Source organism: Dipodomys spectabilis, unplaced genomic scaffold, assembly GCF_019054845.1.
Source record: "Dipodomys spectabilis isolate Male_0828 unplaced genomic scaffold, ASM1905484v1 ptg000094l, whole genome shotgun sequence".
NCBI classification, from domain to species: Eukaryota; Metazoa; Chordata; class Mammalia; order Rodentia; family Heteromyidae; genus Dipodomys; species Dipodomys spectabilis.
The window spans coordinates 8,635,034-8,652,814 of record NW_024870771.1 but is presented as its reverse complement, the minus strand read 5'-3'; the positions used below and the strand labels follow the sequence as shown (position 1 = coordinate 8,652,814).

The 17,781-nt window shown below is 44.8% G+C and overlaps 1 protein-coding gene across 1 annotated transcript; it reads left to right on the top strand.

Moving 5' to 3' along the window:
• The first annotated feature begins 11,334 nt into the window (after window positions 1–11,334).
• Window positions 11,335–17,091, top strand: LOC122112356 (cryptic protein-like). Its single transcript, XM_042685130.1, has 3 exons — window positions 11,335–11,648; window positions 12,031–12,140; window positions 16,876–17,091. The coding sequence occupies exons 1-3, from the start codon at window positions 11,335–11,337 to the stop codon at window positions 16,983–16,985; spliced, it is 534 nt and encodes a 177-aa protein (XP_042541064.1). The 3' UTR covers window positions 16,986–17,091.
• Window positions 17,092–17,781: the final 690 nt, after the last annotated feature.

Below are 17,781 nucleotides of genomic sequence, written 5' to 3'. Positions count from 1 at the left end.
CATTAAAACTACCAAAAACAAAAACAAAAACAAAAAAACCCTGGAAGTGGAGCTGTGGCTCAAGTGATAGAGTACTAGCCTTGAGCAAAAGGAGCTTAGGGATAGCACTTGGGCCCAGAGTTTCAAGCCCTAAATGGCACAGAGAGAGGGGGGGGGGAGGGGGGAGGGGGCGGGAAAGGGAGGGAGGGAGAGGGTTATGGTATGTATATTAATATGTATATAACTGGCACCTGTAATCCTAGCTACTCAGGAGGCTGAGACTGAAGATCAAGGTTTGAATCTAGCCTTGGCAGAAAAGTTGGTGAGACTCTTATCTCCAATTAACCAATAAAAAGCCAGAAGTGGTGATATGGTTCAAACAGTAGTGGGCCAACATGAGGTGAAAAATTATGAAGCCTTAGTATTAGCACACACACACACACACACACAAGTACCCCACAAATGTGTACACATTGAGATGTCCACACAACCAATAAAATCTAAATTATAAAAGGAGAAGTGAGAGGTCACTGTTTGGCCGGGCATACTTCTAGGCCCTATAAGTGAAGAGGGCTGTACTTCCCACACTGCCTCCCTTGCCAACAGGGCTTGGGTCGTCACTAGGGCAGTATCAGGACTGCCAGCTCTTCTGGGAGCTCAGCAAAGTCAGGTTACACAATCTCATCTCTCAAGGGAGTGGTTTCCAGCCAAGAGCTTCTTCTTTCTAAACAAGACAGACTTGCAGGCAGAGGATTTTGCACCTAGCCCCTTCTTCCTGGTTGGACTACAGCTGTCTGTGGTAATAAAGTGGCCAGTTTCAGGACAAAATGGTTTCTTGCTGCTGATGTTCAAGAAGATAGAAATCCTTGGCATGTTCATGACCTTGGGTGGTGGAACTTATCCTGGAAATTTCAGCCTTTGGCTTCCTGATTCCTGGAGTCCTGAGAAGTTCATCAATCTATGACCTCTTGCTCTGGTTTACCATCTCTGCAGCCAGTCTACCCTGACTTTAGTCAGACCCATATCCACCTGGCCACTTTCCTGAAGCCCCAGGAGTGATTCACATGTCTCAAACCAGGACTTCCTAGCTAAGAAACCTGTGAGAGGCAGTAGGAATGGGGAGAAGATCCCACCTTAGGTCCTGCCTGCCTTGCTGACACTGTCCCAATTTCTCTGCATGTTAGCTCTGTCCCCACAGTAGAGCATGCTTTTCAGCACCCTCAGTTGTGGCCTGTACCCTGGGTGCTCTTGCATCAACCCTCAGTTATCTCTCTCCTCACTCCCATTAAGGTGACTAGGTGTGTGTCACCAGAGCTATTCTCCAAAGCAGTGGTGAAGCTCCTGTGCTTTCTGAGTAGCAGAGTCAATCCACTTAATACAAAAACATTGCCGCATTTCCATACTTAGAGTCTGAAAAGGACTCAGGTAATGGGGTGGTGGGTAAGGAACAGGTGGCCATAGCACTCTCCTTCTGTTGGCAATGAGGCTAGGAAGGTGCCTTCCAGAGCCTAACTTTACCTTTGGGGATGCAGTCCAGGCCCCCATACTCTCCCCACAACCTTGAAAACTTGGGCTCTTGCATGCAATTCCCCCGCAACTCTACTGGCAGCCTTTTATCAGTTTCTAAATTAGTCATCTCACAGTCCCTTGCACAGTTAATTTTGCATCAGTTCTGTTTTCTATTCACCACAATATAATATAATTTTGCAACTGCCTTCCTCCCTGACATGCACATACAAACAGAAAGACAGAATAAAAGAGATGACACCAATAACCTGATCTCATTGCCCAAGGATATACTACCACTGATCTGGAAAGTGCAGGACGGCTCCCAGGAGCCTCCGCTTGGGGGCAGTGGTGAGCCGTCCACACCAGCGCTGGTGCTGCCTGTGTCAGATCAGAGTTCTGTTGCTCCTGGGCCTTTCCATGTACCCACCTTGCCGGGCTCCTCAAGCCCCTGTCTGATGTGGCTGTTTTCTTCCCTTTTCTAGATTTAGAAATAAAATCTCAGGCACATTAAATGCCTTACTCAGGATCACCTATTTACTTGGTGATGAAGCGAACTAGACATCCTGAAGCCTTGGAGCTCTTAGAACACAAAAATAGCAGCACCCGGCTGAGAAGTCTAGCAAGGGGGCACTGTCCCCAGAAACAGATTTCAACCTCCTAGTTTTAGAGTTTTCAGCATCCATATTTAAACAGCAACAAAAATGTGAGATTGACTTTATTTATTTATTTATTTACTTATTTTTATTTTTTGTTGGTAGTGGGACTTGAACTCTGGGCTTGGGCGCTGTCCCTGCACTCCTCAGCTCATGGAGAACACTCTACTGCTAAAGCTATAGCACCACTTCCGGTTTTTCTAGTGGTTTATTGGAGATAAGAGTCTCACAGACTTTTCTGCCCAGGCTGGCTTTGAACCATGATCCTCAGATCTCAGTCTCCTGAGTAGTATTATAGGCATGAGCTACTGGCGCCTGGCTTGGCTTTAGTTTTTACACAAATTATTTCCATTTAATTTTCATTCTTATGCCACTTATAGTTCATATACAAATATTGATATATTTGGGTTGAAAAACTTTTGTAGTTACTTCACTTGTTCTTTGTCTCTTTTTTCCTTACCATCATTTGGATACGTTTTTTTTTTTTAATTGCCAAGATGATGTACAGAGGGGTTACAGTTACATAAGTAAGGTAATAAGCACATTTCCTGTCAAACTTGTTACCCCTTACCTCATTTTTCTCCTACTTTTCCTTCCGTACTCCCTCTCCCCAAGTTGTACAGATCATTTCCAACATGTTGTCTTGTATATATCGCTGTTGTATTAGTTCCTCCTTGTCCTTTGTCTCACCATTCTGTTGTTCCCCTTCCCTTCCCTAACTCAAATAAACGTATATAATACCAGGCTACCAGAATCAAATACAATGTCAACAGGAGATATGCCATAGGGGGAAGAACATACAAAAGAAACAAAAAAAAATCACATAGTACATTGTAAACAAGATTGACTTCAAACAGACTTACCTGGTGAATGTATTAATGAAAATGCTTCTATTTCAGAGCCAACCTTAACAGTTGAGCTTTTACTTTGTAAACTGTGAATATGAGTATGCCTGCAGCATACACTGTAACTGTAATACTATTTAAATAGACTCTGTCTGTATTACAGAAATGTTATAACAAAGGTAATAACAAAAATAGATTTCTGCATGATAAAAGATAACCAGTTATGAAAGACATTCTTTCATGGCTTCAGCAATGAGGAAATAGAATGATTATTTTAGTATTACTATTAAATATGTTTAACTGTAAAAAAAAAAATTGACTTCAACATCATATATAACCCTACATATTCAGATTATGCTCACTTAAGCATGTAATCAATATAAACAATTATTAATCTATTATTTGACTTTTAGTGCTAAGTTTTCACAAGTTGATGAACAGTTTGTGCTTACAGTACATCTTAATTTGTAGCCTTTTCACTTGGGCCATGGACACACTGGACACCACCGGTTTGGGTGTTTCAAGCACTGTTTTTTTTCTTTTTGTGGGGGATAAGGCTTGAACTTGGGGCCATGAGCTCTTGCTTGGCTTTTTCATTGAAGGCTGTCATTCTACCATGTAAGCCACTTCAGCTTTTTGCTAGTTAGAGATGAGTCTCATAGACTTTTCTGCTTAGGATGGCTTTGAATCCTAATCTTGGGATCTTGGCCTTCTGAGTAGCTAGGATGACAGACCTGAGCTACCAGTACATAGCTCCAAGCACTGATTTTCTGAGTTGACTACATGTTGTAGGGCACATTGCTCAGTATCTCAAAGTCTCCATTGTTCTTCCAGAAAATGTGTCTTTTGTAACAGTTTCATAAGGTTGCAATGAAGATAAACTGAGAGAAACCATATGATCAGACCTCCAGGACACCTACTGGAGCCTCAAGGTTTTGAAGGCAGTCCACATGACTGCAGATTTGGGAAGAATTGAGAATCTAGCTGCTCAGGTTTGCCCATCATTCAGCCATTCCCTGGTCACATGTAGTGACTTACCCCTGGCATCTCTTCTGTACAGTGTCTTCCCCTGTGGTGAGCAGGGGTTCTCTTTCTCTTTGCTGGCCTTTCCCACACTTCTTCTTAGTTTATTTTCATCTCTTTTGGTTTTCAGAGTCTAACTCTCCAAGCAGATTCACTTTGTGGCTTTTCAAAATTAGGTCAGTGGTCTGAAAATAACTTTAAAACTAAAAAATTCATAATGATCTCTTATCTACATCATCTTGTTTAAATCTTATCTGTAGAGGGGATAAGGAACTTCTTATCTACGTCCTTCCCCTGAAAGTCTACGGCTAGCAATCACCTTAAGGTTTTGTTGACAAAACCATTGGTTTCTCTACTGTAGTCAGTGCTATTTTCCTTTTGTAGGATGGTCAGGATTAATAGCCCATACATATGCATACATATCCAGCTCTTAAGGGAGGATTTCAATGTTCATCATAGCTTACAGCTCCTCGGATCTTGTGGGGTTTTTTGTTGTTGTTGTTATTATTTTTGTTGTTGTTGGTCATGGGGTTTAAATTTTGGGCCTGGATGCTGTCCCTGAGCATTTCCGCTCAAGGCAAGCACTCTACCACTTGAGCCAAAGCACCACTTCCAGTTTTTTGATGGGTTAATTGGAGATAAGAGTCTCACAGATTTTCCTGTCCAGGTTGGCTTTGAACTATGAGCCTCAGATCTCAACCTCCTGAGTACCTAGGATTATAGGTGTCGTGAGTCACCAGCACTGGGCCACTCCTTGGATCTTTTTTTAATATTTTTATTTTTATTGTAAAGATGCTTTACAGAGAGGTTACAGTTAGTAAGATAATGAGTACATTTCTTGTTGTCCTACTAGCCCTTCCATCCTCCACCACTCCCCACCACTCAGATCTTAATGGCCTGAGGCAACACATTCACTGGAATTTCTTTTGTAGCACCTTCTGGTTTATAAAGCACCTCCTTTGTTGTTTTTTTTCCCAAGCTCACAACTGAAAATTGAGCCACAGGACCCAGCAAGAGCCACATATGCAACCAGGAAGGGGTCCAGAAGACTTGAGATCAACCTAGGCCAGTAAGGAAGCTGTCAGCCTCCACTCTGGCACCTTGGGTCCTTTTTGCCCCCTTTTCTCTCCTGACAAAATGAGGACAATGAGAGCATTGTTTGGGGGAGAGGGATACATTTCTACACAGAAAGGATCCCTTCCACAGACACAGAAAATTAGAGAAGCGCCTTTGTCAATTGACCACATCCAGGTAATACAGCGCAGATTGGCTGTAAGGATTGCTCACACAAACAGAAACCCACTCACATAGTCAGTGGCTGCAACCCTTTAGACCAGCTCACTCCATTTTCAACCAAATCACACACAACTTCTGAAGACTAGTAGTCCCTTGTCTTCTCCTAAGAGGACTGGCTATGTGCCATTGACTTCATGCTGTTTCATATAGTTCATCGTAAACTCAGCATTCAGATTGTTTTTTTGTTTTAGTAACTGCCTTCATCTAAAGAATAACAAAAATTTATCTTCCCTCCTAACCAATGGTTCTACTTCTACCCAGAATTTTAAATTCTGATTCTAGAATTTCAAATAAAGCAAATTATGACCTATAAAACTCAACTTGTAGTAATTTTGTCTTTTAAAAGTGTTTAGACATTTATTTCATATTCTAACCTTTGGCCATTAAAATATAACAAGCTTAAAAAATGCTTTTCTAGCATCTATGATTACTTTGGCATTGTATATAGGGCCTTTGATTTGTTTTGTGTGTGTGTGTGTGTGTGTGTGTGTGTGTGTATGTGTGTGTGTGTATGTATGCTTATTGCATGGTTTTTATTCTCTTTGAGTAGGGTCTCACTATGCAGCTCAGGATGGTCTCAAACTGGAGATTCTCCTATCTCAGTCCCCCAAGTTCTGGATTACAGGTGTGTACTGCCATGCCTGGCTTATTTATATGTTTTTATAATATTGCTTTTCAAGTCTTTATTACTTCTTTGAATTTTGAATAATTTTAAATGCTATCAAAAATGGAAATACAGGGCTAGGAAGGTGGCTCAGTGGTAGAGCGCTTGCCTTGCATGCATGAGGCCCTGGGTTCGATTCATCAGTACCACATAAGCAGAAAAAAAAAAAGCTAGAAGTGGCACTGTGGCTCAAGTGGTAGAGCACTAGCCTTGAGGTGAAGAACTAAGGGACAGTGCCCAGGCCCAGAGTTCAGGCCCATGACAGAGTAAAAAAATAAAACAGAAAAAAAAAGATGTTACTCAACTTACAAGTATTTTTACTTATGAATTTTCAACTTTATAGTGGTCTGAATGCAATACATATTCAACATAAACTATACTTTGAATTTTGGATTTTGATCTTTCTCTCATTCACACATAAATATAATAATCTCATTCAGATAAAAAACTTAGAAAAGGAAAATTCTAGTTGTTGTTGTTTGATGCTGTAACTGGAAAATTTCTTAGAGACAGAAAGTAAGCATGCTAAATAAAGCATGTAGGAGAAGCCTGTATAGAGAACCTTGCTTTACAGTCATTCTCAGCGTCCTTCACACCTCCTTTGTTCTACGGTGTTTGTTGGATGTGCTGAAAACGACAGGGTGTCCCTGTGCATCCAAGTCCTACATGTTTTGCGAGTTAGAGCATTCCTCTGGGCTGGACGAGTGGCTCCAGGCTTATCTGTTTACCACTGATAACAAAAGGAAGACTGCCATCTTTCCCTACCCCCTACTCCAGCAGTTACCAGGCAACCTCTGGCCTCTGGCTGGCCATGCCTCTTTGGTGCCAAATAGGGCAGTAACCCTGCACTGAAATGCAAAGCTCTTTTCCAAGACCTTGGAACACGGTAAAGTTGACACCCAGTATCACAAAGCCAGCGGGAGAGCAAGTCACAGTATGGTGAAAAAGTTTGCCAGTGGCTTTATCACCAAAGCCCCCTGCCTCTCCTCAGCTGACTTAAGCAAACAGCCATGGGTGGGCTATTTCTTCCCTCTTACAGGCAAGACATTGCCTTTCCTTTTTTCTACAACTTCCACTAGTAAAGTATAGATTTTCAAAACCTCACTTGAGGCTGGGAGTGTAGCTTGCCTAGAAAGCACAATACCTTAGATTAGTGGCTTGCACCAGAAAACAAAGCAAACATCAACAACAAAGCACACCTGTATTTGATAGATGAATTATCACATGTTCTGGGACTTGCTTTTTCCAACACCAAGAAAATAAAGGATAAGATTGGAAAGACTGATATGGTAGTTAATTGGTGAACTTGTGTTTGCCAGCTTTTGCATGCTTGGAAATGTCTTCTGTGAAGACTCTGTGTGTGTGTGTGTGTGTGTGTGTGTGTGTGTGTGTGTGTGTGTGTCTGTGACTAGTCCCGAGGCTTGAACTCAGGGATTGGGTATAATCCTTGAGATTTTTATCCACTCAAGGCTAGTACTCTACCATTTGAGCCACAGGTCAACTTGCAGCTGTTTAGTAGTTAATTGGTGATTAGTCTCACAGGCTTTTCTACCTGAGCTGGCTTCAAACTGGGACCCTCAGATCTCAGCCTTTTGAGTAGGTAGGACTATAGGTGTGAATCTATAGCAGCACTCAGCTACTATGAAGACTTTAATGAGAAAGGATGTTAGATCTTAAATAGTCCTTTTGAGACCTAATATTATCAGAAAGCTTTGATTCCCATAGCAGTCTATAAAGTGAGTGGTTTTTAAAACTTATTTTTACAGGCTAGGAGCTGGTGGCTCAGGCCTATAGTCCTAACTGCTCAGGAGGGTGAGATCTGAAGATCACAGTTTGAAGCCAGCTCACACAGGAAAGTCCATGAGACTCTCATTTCCAATTAAGCACCCAAAATGCCTGAAGTGGAGCTGAGCCTTCAGTAATCTTCTGTACAAAAGCTCAGGGCCAGCATTCAGGCCCTGACTGAGTTCAAGCCCTAGAACAGGCACAAACCCCAACAAAACAAGGGCTGGGAAGGTGGCTCAGTGGTTGCATGCCTGAGGCCCTGGGTTCGATTCATCAGCACCACATAAGCAGAAAAAGCCGCAAGTGGTACTGTGGCTCAAGTGGTAGAGTGCTAGCCTTGAACTGAAGAGCTGAGGGACAGCGCCCAGGCCCAGAGTTCAGGTCCCATGACTGACAAGAAAAAAAAAAAAAAGCAAAATAAACCTAATTCATACAAATAAGTAGTCTTTTAATTTACATGTGGTCTTATTTTAATATATAACCCACTTAATTCATATAGAAGCTTCTACTGATTTAAAGCCATTAAACATACTTAATTTTTATATGTAACTGAATTATGTAATTGACCTATAATAGCCACCGAGTTTATAAGTGCATTTTCTTTTTTTTTTTTTTTAATTTTTTTTGGGGGGTCCAGTCATGGGGCCTGAACTCTGGGCTTGGGCACTGTCCCTCAACTCTTCAGCTCAAGGCTAGCACTCTACCACTTAAGCTACAGCACCACTTCTAGCTTTTTTATTTTTGCTGATGTGGTGCTGAGGAATCGAACCCAAGGCCTCATTCTTGCAAGGCAAGCGCTCTATCACTGAGCCACCTTCCCAACCCTAAAGGTGCATTTTCATGGCTTGCTTACAGATGTCTTCAGAGGCCTCCCTGAGGTGGTGACACCTCTTCAAGTTTGGCCAGTGTGTCTGTTGGTCTTACCCTGGTCCTGGAAGCTACCAGAGCCCTTCACCAGGAGGCCCCATGCCAGGCAAGGTCACCACCTCCCTTCTAGTTGAACAGCAGCCTCACTAATTCCCTCAATTAAAAGCGTAACAAACCGTGTCTGAAGGCAGTTGCCTGTGGCTTGTCTGTAATCCTAGCTACTCAGGAAGGTGAGCTCTGAGGGTCACAGTTTAGGGTTAGCCCAGGTAAGAAAGTCTAGGAAACTTTTATTTTCAAATAATCACCAGAAATCTGGAAGTGGAGCTGTAGCTGAAGTGGGAGAGTACCAGCCTTGAGCAAAAATGCTCATTGACAACACCTAGGCCCTGAGATCAAGTAGTGACATTTAAAAGCAATGATTACATCTGTATCAGGGACATTGAACTTTGAAGGATATATACCACTTTTAGAAATCAGTTTTTATATTAAAATCACAGAACTATTTGCCAGGGTGAGTTGCAAGTTGCCCTAGTTAGTGCTGATGGAGAGCCCAGGCCATACTGGTGATCAGGAATAACTGAAAACTGCCTCAAGAGGTCCTCTGTCTCTCTGTTACTGGATTCAGGCTGCTAGCGGGAGCAGTTCTGCCTGTGCATGCTCAGCACAGCCTCTTCAGCACTTGGGTTGTATGTACTTCTCGTGATTTTCAAACATCTTCCTGGGCAAGGTCTTAACCACTCGCCTCAGTTTCCTCACATTTTACACAGGGTAAGAAGGTGGAGGGTCCAGTAGTAAATGGGCACAAAGACTTCATCTGAAAGCAGGGATTGAAGTCACCCCTTATAACTTCGTATCCCACACTCATCCTCATGCCTGAGCCTAGGCTACTGGAATGGCCCACATAGCAGCTTCCCATTCTAGCTGGCCTTTCACCATCTCCTCTACAAAGCGTAAGCAACAACTATCAACCCATTTTTGTTCACATTTGGGTTTCAATCCTTTAATTTTGTGGTTGTTTTTCAGTGAGGGAAAGGCTTGTCTTGGTCACTAATGTCTTACTTCAATGACTGGCCACCCCTGATGCTGTCAGCACTGTAAATACTGCTCGGAAGGGAGTCACCCACCCCATGTCCCAACCCCCTCCCTTCCTGAGCAAGGTTGGGCTCATTGAGGGATAGTCCTTCAGTCTCCTCTGTCTCACAGCAGGACCTTGCTGATGGGCTTCATCAGCAGTACTCAAAGGTCTTAGTGCTGTGTTTTCTGGTCCAGGCAAAGGGAAGAGAATGTCTGTGTCTTCCAAATGTGTCTGTCCTGTGTCTTGATGCAGTTACTGCCAGGTTTGGAGCAAAGAAACCTCCAAAATAAAGACTGCTCAGACTCAGCTTCTGTGGAAATTGATCTTCAGTGTATGGATGGGAGAAGGAACCTCTCTTACCAACCAGAAGTGTCAGTGGGAAAATGATCTGGAGGACCTATGTCAGGTAAGCCCAGAAGTCATCAATATCTTAGAGTCAAGATGGGGAGAAAGGTGGGGTTAAAATTCTCAGGATAAAATACAGTGTATGCACTACTGTTCCAGTTCATTAAAGGGAAGTATGCACTGCCCGTCTAAAAATTCTTTATAATCTATTGATCAATACAGAGAGACTGGAGATATTGAAGGAACAAAAGACACCATGCAAAGGGCGATGTACTCATTACCTGACTCATGTAATTGTAATCCTGTGCACCACCTTTGTCATGATAATAAAGTAAATTAATTTAAAAATCTACAAAATGAATTTTTTATTTTAAATATGTTATGTTTGTGTATAAAGATCACATGCCATTTAAAAGTATAATTTTATTGTTTCGGTGTTGTTAAGAAGAGTTGCCATTTTCATGTGTGTGAATTTCTGCTTCTACGTTTTACATCTGGAATGTCGATAATTTTCTGTAAATATTCTAGGTTTCTGTTCATCATCAGTTTGGCACTGCAGCTCATCCATTTGGGAAACAGTAAGCATTTTATATTTAAAGTCTCGGCTTTAGTTGTATAGCATACCTGTGTCTCGGTATCAGGTTCATATTTTCCCTTTGTTAAAAGGCTATCAAAGTGAGACACGCCAAAGCGGTAAAGAAGCCGGCAAGATTGCAGCTCCAAAGCTTCAGCCAACAACACTCAATTTGACCCTGAGTGATTTCAGGAAGGACAACGGGTCGGAGGAGGAATGGAGGCTTCGGGAGTCTGCTCTCTACTCCAGAGCCTCAGACGGGCGTAAGTCCCAGGCTGCCAGACAAGCCTTTGTAGTGATGGTGGTCAAGGTCCCGAATGCGGGATCCACAAACGCAAAGCGGGATGAATTAGGGCTCAAATGAGAACCAAAAGGGAATTCCTCACAGTGGTCAAGTCGTGAATCACTGGATAGTAAACATTCCCTAGTGAGGGTTTCATTCTCAAAAGTTCCATCGAAAAAGCGACACATTTGCTCTTCAATGACTTTCCCTACAGGCCATCATTAAACATTTAAAAACAAATGTCCCCAACTAAGGTAACAGCGGGCTTATCTCAGACCCTTGGCTCCTGGCTTGGTGTCCCCGAAGTCCTCAGGGCGGTGGGGTGGGGGCGCGGGGTGCGGGGTGGCGGAGGCTTGGCAGCATCACGCCCCTGGGTGGTCTTGGCCTGGGAGGCCTGTCTTTAATCACGGAACAAACCAGCGCCCGTGTTTAGCACATGAAAGGGAGGAGCGAGGACCCCGCTGGCTTCGGGTCTGGGCGCTCACCGGGGACAGGACCGGGACGCGCCTGGCGTTCCTGGTGGTTTGTGGTTAGCCCCTCAAACAACCAGCAGGGTTTTCCCGAGCAAACACAGCCGGCAGGCCGCCGGCACCGCTTCTCCCCGGGTGGGTCACACGGGGCCCCCTCGCCCACAGGTGTGCTCCCAAGACTGCGCTGCTGCCGGAACGGCGGCACCTGCGTGCTGGGCAGCTTCTGCGTGTGCCCTGCCCACTTCACGGGTCGCTACTGTGAGCACGACCAGAGGCGAAGGTGGGCACCGGGGACGCGTGGGCCGGGTCGGGATGGGGATCGGGATCGGGGCCGGGGTGGGCGCGGGCCAGGTCTGGATGGGGATGGGGACCGGGGTGGGCACGGGCCGGGCCGGGATCGGGGCGGGGTGAGCGCAGGCCGGGTCGGGATGGGGATGGGGACCGGAGTGGGCGCGGGCCGGGCCGGGATCGGGGCTGGGATTGGGGCCGGGGTGGGCGCGGTCCCGGTCGGGATCGGGGCTGGGTGAGCGCGGGCCGGGTCGGGATCGGGTCCGCGGTGGGCGCGGGCCGGGTCCGGGTCCGGATCGGGGCTGGGATCGGGGCCGCGGTGGGCGCGGGGCGCGCACGGACCCCTGCACTGACCCTGATCCCCGCCTGCTCAGCGACTGCGGGGCCCTCGTGCACGGGGCCTGGACCTTCCGAGGCTGCCGCCTCTGCCGGTGCATCTTCGCCGCCCTACACTGCCTCCCTCGCCAGACGCAGGGCCGCTGTGGTAAGCGCCTCGCCTTGGCCGCGGTTCACCGGGCACACGGGTCCGGAGTCTCTTCCTGGGCCAGCAACAGTCAGAAGAGCAACGTAGATAGCGTCATCTCTAAGGAAGCCATATTCTTTGTGAATCACGTAGTGAATTAATTAATGTTTTCGAAGTTTATGTTTTCTCCTATCCATATTCTCATGGCTCTGGGTCGCTGCATCCACGGTGACTTCAGTGTCTTTATGCAGTGAGTGGGGCTTTTGGAGCTGACAAGCTGTAAAGAGAGGTGAACCTGAGAGCCACCGAGGCTTAGGTCTCTGCGGAGTCGACACTGGCTCCCCCCCCGCGGGGACCCCAGCTGGGCACGGGCGCAGGAAAGAATCCACTGCCGTCTGATAAAGGGTGCCCGCTGGCCTCTGCTCTTCAGCAGATCTGCCCAGCCGGGGCGGTCGTGGGCAGTCGGGGAGGTCAGCTCCGGGGGGCTCGAGTCTCCGCCTCATTTCCGCATGGCTAGCTGTGCAAGGTGTCCAGGGAGCATTCTGAATCCTGAGGCCCCGAGCCCCACCCCTTCTGCCTCTCCGGTGTGCACTCCTCTCCAGAGGCGGGGCACAGTTCATGGTTGCACACTCATTCAACCCCACTTGCTGCGGACCTCTTGCTCTTGATGGGCACACTCAATGAATGCTTAGCTCCTAACCTACCTTCTACCCTTTCTCTTCTGTTCCCGGTGGGATCAGCATTGGAAAGATTCTACTAATGAACGGCCAATCCTTAGCTCACACCAGCACCCTCCCTTCCCTCGGTATTTCACTTATCCCTCCCTGTACTTAACCTGCCCCATCCCCACCCCCATGCCAACCGCAGCTCCCTAAAGCTCTTCTCTGTTAGGGCTTCTCCATCTGCTGGACATATGCTTCTGCTTCACCACTTGATGCTCCTAAGTCCAAGATGTTGGAAGAAGTAAATTTTGGGGATTTCTAGGTGGAGCAAATCAGATGTAGTCTCATCTGAGATTGCCCACTTTCCCTAATGGAAATGAGGGGTAGGAGCTGGCTAGAGTCCTATTAGTCCCTCTGTGAGGTCAGGCAGGAACAGAGGCCCAAGATCACTGTCTACATCCTCAGAAACATCCAGTCAAGATGGTTGTCTGTCTGCCACTGGCAACAGCTTCCAAAAATGTTACTTCTACTTATCAAAGCTGGATGAAACAATGTTCCTTCAGAGAGGAAAAAAGAAAAAGAAAAAAGCAGAAACCAAGTAATTGGTAGAGTATGTAATGGAGAGTAACACCACTGACCTGTTGATCATGCTATTGCAATGACAGTGTGACAATGATGGCCATACTGTGTGTGATCGTACGTTTTAGGCATTTCTTATACATGTCATATCTAATATTCACCACAACCTTTGAAGCATTATACTTTATGAATTTTTATATTTGATGAAACTTGGTTCAGAAAGGTTAATTCCTACACATGGTAAATAGACTGCTAGGCCCTTCATGGAAGAATAATTACTAATTAAGTTTGTTGCTTGTTTGTGATAATAGAGTTTGGACTCAGGGTCTCTATCTTACTCACTCACCTGGTTCTTTATCACTTGAGCCACACTTCTAGTCTTGCTTTCTGCTGGTTATTTTAGAGATGGTTTCATGGAATTTCTGTTCCAGTTGGCTTCAAACCTCAGTCTTCCAGATCTCAGATTCATAAGTAGCTAGGATTACAACTGTGTGCCAACAGAATGAGATGTTTTTGATGATGTTATTTAGAATATTACAATATTGAATAGTCAGCCATACTCTAAACCCAACTCCATAGGAGATATATATATGTTAAGCCAAGTGCCAGTGGCTGGCTCACATCTGTAATCCCAGCTACTCAGGAGGCTGATATATGAGGATTGCAGTTGACAGCCAGTTCAGGCAGGAAAGCCTATGAGATTCAATGTGGTAGAGCACTAGCCTTGAGGACAAAGCTCAGGGAGATTACTCAGGCCCTGAGTTCAAGCCCAGGTCCAGCACACACACACACACACACACACACTCACACACACACACAATTAAACTTAAAAATTAAATCTTATAATGGGATGTTAAATAGTTTTCAAGACTATATCGAATAGAATAAAAATTACAACATCATGATAATTATTTGAGAAGATATCTATAGTGGGAGAACTTGCAAGTGGATGACATTCTACACCTCCACCACACTGAGGAGCCTAGGAGCCTCTAGGGTCCCTCCTTGCTCTGACTGTGTTTTTAAGTCCAATAATAAAATCTTCCAGGTTGGTGCCCATGGCTAATACCTGTAATCCTAGCGATTCTAGAGGCTGAGATCTGAGGGTCCTAGAAGAAGCCACCCTGGGCAGGAAAAGTCCATGAAATTTTTATCTTCCAGTATCCATCTTCCATTAGCCATCAAAGAGCTGGAAGTGGAGCTGTGCTCTGTCCTTGAGTAAAAAAATCTTGAGGTTTTTTTGCTCAAGGACAGTGTCCAGGTCCTGACTTCAAGTCCTAGGATTGGCACCCACACAGAGAAAAGAATGGGAATTGGAGTTAAGTCAAGCTTTACCTCACAGCTACAAACTCAGGTTTTGAAAAAAGCATTTCTAGAACAAAAGCAACCAACCAACAGGCAAACAAATGCCTGAGTGCTAGACTCAGGACCCAGTCTCTGAGGACATCATGAGAAGGGCCCCTCCTGTTCATAGTGGGTAGTTGCAGAGGTAAGGATCTCAGATTCTCCGTGTCTTCAAGAAAGAATAGAATGAAGACACATTCACAAAAGTAAAGTGGCAGAGCAAAGACTTTTCCCTAGGAAAAGTCTAACAGCAGACTGACCACTAATTACCCCCAAGGAGGAGTGGCTATGGGAGGTACTAGACAGAACTCACCAGTAGGGTACTGACTAGGAAAGGGCATTGGCTTTAGCAATCTTACCCTCTAGCTAACCTACTATCCTCATTTACAGTAACCTCCAAAAATTACCACTTCAAATATAATGCTTTTCATTCAGCATGGTAGCTGTGCTAAGCAACATACACTGTTTGTTTATATCTTCCTGTTCACATATGTTGAAGGCTAATAGATGTGACAAACATCTCTACTATGTCAAAAGGACCCTCATATATACATGATAATCCCAGTGTACACTAGCAAGTCAGGCAGAGTTTCTTCTGTGCAACACAAAATAAAGATGGGCTATAAAAGCATTAATTTTATAGATATAAGAAGGCACAGTAAATAGTTCCTGCCTGTAATCCTACTACTCAGGAGGCTACTCAGGAGACTGAGATCTGAGGATCATGGTTCAAAACCAACCCAGGCAGAGAAGGGCCCATGAGACTCATCTCCAATTCAAAAATGAGAAGTGGCTCTGTGGCTCAAGTGGTAGAGCACTAACCTTGAGCACAAAAAGGCTCAGGCCTGAGTTCAAGCCCACAACCAACAAGAAGAAAAAAACCCCACAGTAAATATCAGTTTAAATATTCAAAGTACATTTTTGAATTTTTGAAATAAATGTATAGTGGAAACTTTCTAAGCTCAAAGAGTAACTTCAGGGCTTCTAGCTGACTCAGACTAACCAAATTCACAGCAGACACAAGGACTTAAGTTTTGTATACAGAAAGCAAAATCTTACCTTATTCTGTTCACTAGTTAAATATAAAAGGCTGAAAGGCTATTTGTTAACTTTCCTTGTGTTTGTGTTGCTTTTTGTTTTGTTTTAGTTTTAGGGTTTTTATTTATTTATTTATTTATTTTGGGTCCAGTTGTGGGGCCTGAACTCTAGGCCTGGGTGCTGTCCCTCAGCTCTTCAGCTCAAGGCTAGCCCTCTACCACTTGAGCCACAGCGCCACTTCCGGCTTTTTTCTTTTTGTTTATGTGGTGCTGAGGAATCGAACCCAGGGCCTCAGGCATGCAAGGCAAGCGCTCTACCACTGACCACCTTCCCAGCCCTTAGGGTTTTTATTGATGCTAGGACTTGAACTTAGACCATGAGTTTTCACTTGGCCTTTTTGCTCAAGAGTGTTGGTCTGCCATTTGAGCCACATTTCTAATTTCAGCTTTTTTGCAGTTATTTGGAGTTAGAATGTCATGGACTTTTTGGGGTTTGAGGTATGGCTCAGTTGGTAGCATGCTAGCCACTGAGTGAAAATATAAGATATCAAGTTTGAGTCCCAGACCTGGACCTACACAAAAAGAGAGAATATCATGGACTTTTCAGTCAATGACTGGCTTTGAACTGTGATTCTGAGATCTCAGCCTTCTGAGTAGCTAGGATTACACACATGAGCCACCAGTACCTGGCCTTTAAAAACAGTACTGTCATTCTGTTCTTCATATTCCATCTAATCCAGTGGTCTCTGGTTGTAAAGAAAGGACTCATTTTGACTTTTGCAGCAATGGGGATTGAACCCATGGCTTCTTGTATGGTAGCAAATGTTCTATTACACTCTTCACCCTGAAAAAAAAACACTGAAGGTAAAGGAAGACTGGCAGACACAGCTTCCCTGAGCTGGCTCCCCCAAGATTCCTTCCTGCTCCATGGGCAGCTCTGTAGGATTTCTGCCCAGGAAGTCAGTATACTCAGACCCCATCCTCCCACCTCCCAGTCCTTAATTGGACCAAGGGACAGAATCAGGGCAGAAGAGAGCCTTTATGAGAATGAGTGTGAACATTTCTATTTTATTCCTTGATACCAAACCTGCAATAGTATATTCCTTCCATTTTCTGTGTTCTTTTGTTTTTCAGACCTAAAAGACCTTCTCACCTCATTTGCCAGTGGACCAAGTGCACATGGGAGGCTGAGCCTTCTCCTGCTGCCCTCTGTCCTCCTGCAGTGCCTCATCCATGAGGGCTGAGAATCCTAAGTGCACAGAAGCTCCCTCCCAGAACTGCAAAACCAAACCTTCATTTCACACAGTGCAGGAGCTGCAAGTCCTAACAGGAGACCCAGGGCTGGACATACACTTTACTTTTCTGTTATAATTGAGTTGCTTAATCTACCATAAACTGAAGCATTAGCTGGATATTTGTATTGTATAATATAATAAACATTTTCACAAAAGAACTTTGGAGCCTTATTTCAAGATCTCCGGTTGAAGCCAGGCGCCAGTGGCTGATGCTTGTAATCCTAACTATGCAGGAGGCTGAGATTTGAGGATCGTGCTTCAAAGCCAGCCCAGGAAGGAAAAGCCATGAAAGTCTTATATCCAATAAACCACCAGAAAACTGGAAGTGATGCTGTGGCTCAAGTGATAGAGTGCTAGCCTCGAGCTGAAGAGCTGAGGGATAGCACTCAGGCCCAGAGTTCAAGCCCCATGACCCACAAAAAAAAAAAAGAGAAAAAGATCTCCAGTTGAGATATGCCTGAATAGTAGAGACTGAGTCTGTCCAAACCCAACCTAAACCCCTCTCTGGTGATTTTGGAGTGTGCATGGGCATGATTGGCCACAATGATGTGTCCATGTTACCAAGTCAAGGAGGGGAAGAGCTCAGGTTCTTGGTATCTCCAACAAAAAATTGAATAGACGCAACAGACAAATGGCCAACAAAGCATTCAATAGAGAGAAAGTACAATACTAAGGGAATTGACAGGCCCAAGCTAGATGCCTTGAGCCCACACCTGGTTTTCTAACACCTCTGTATAGTACAGCA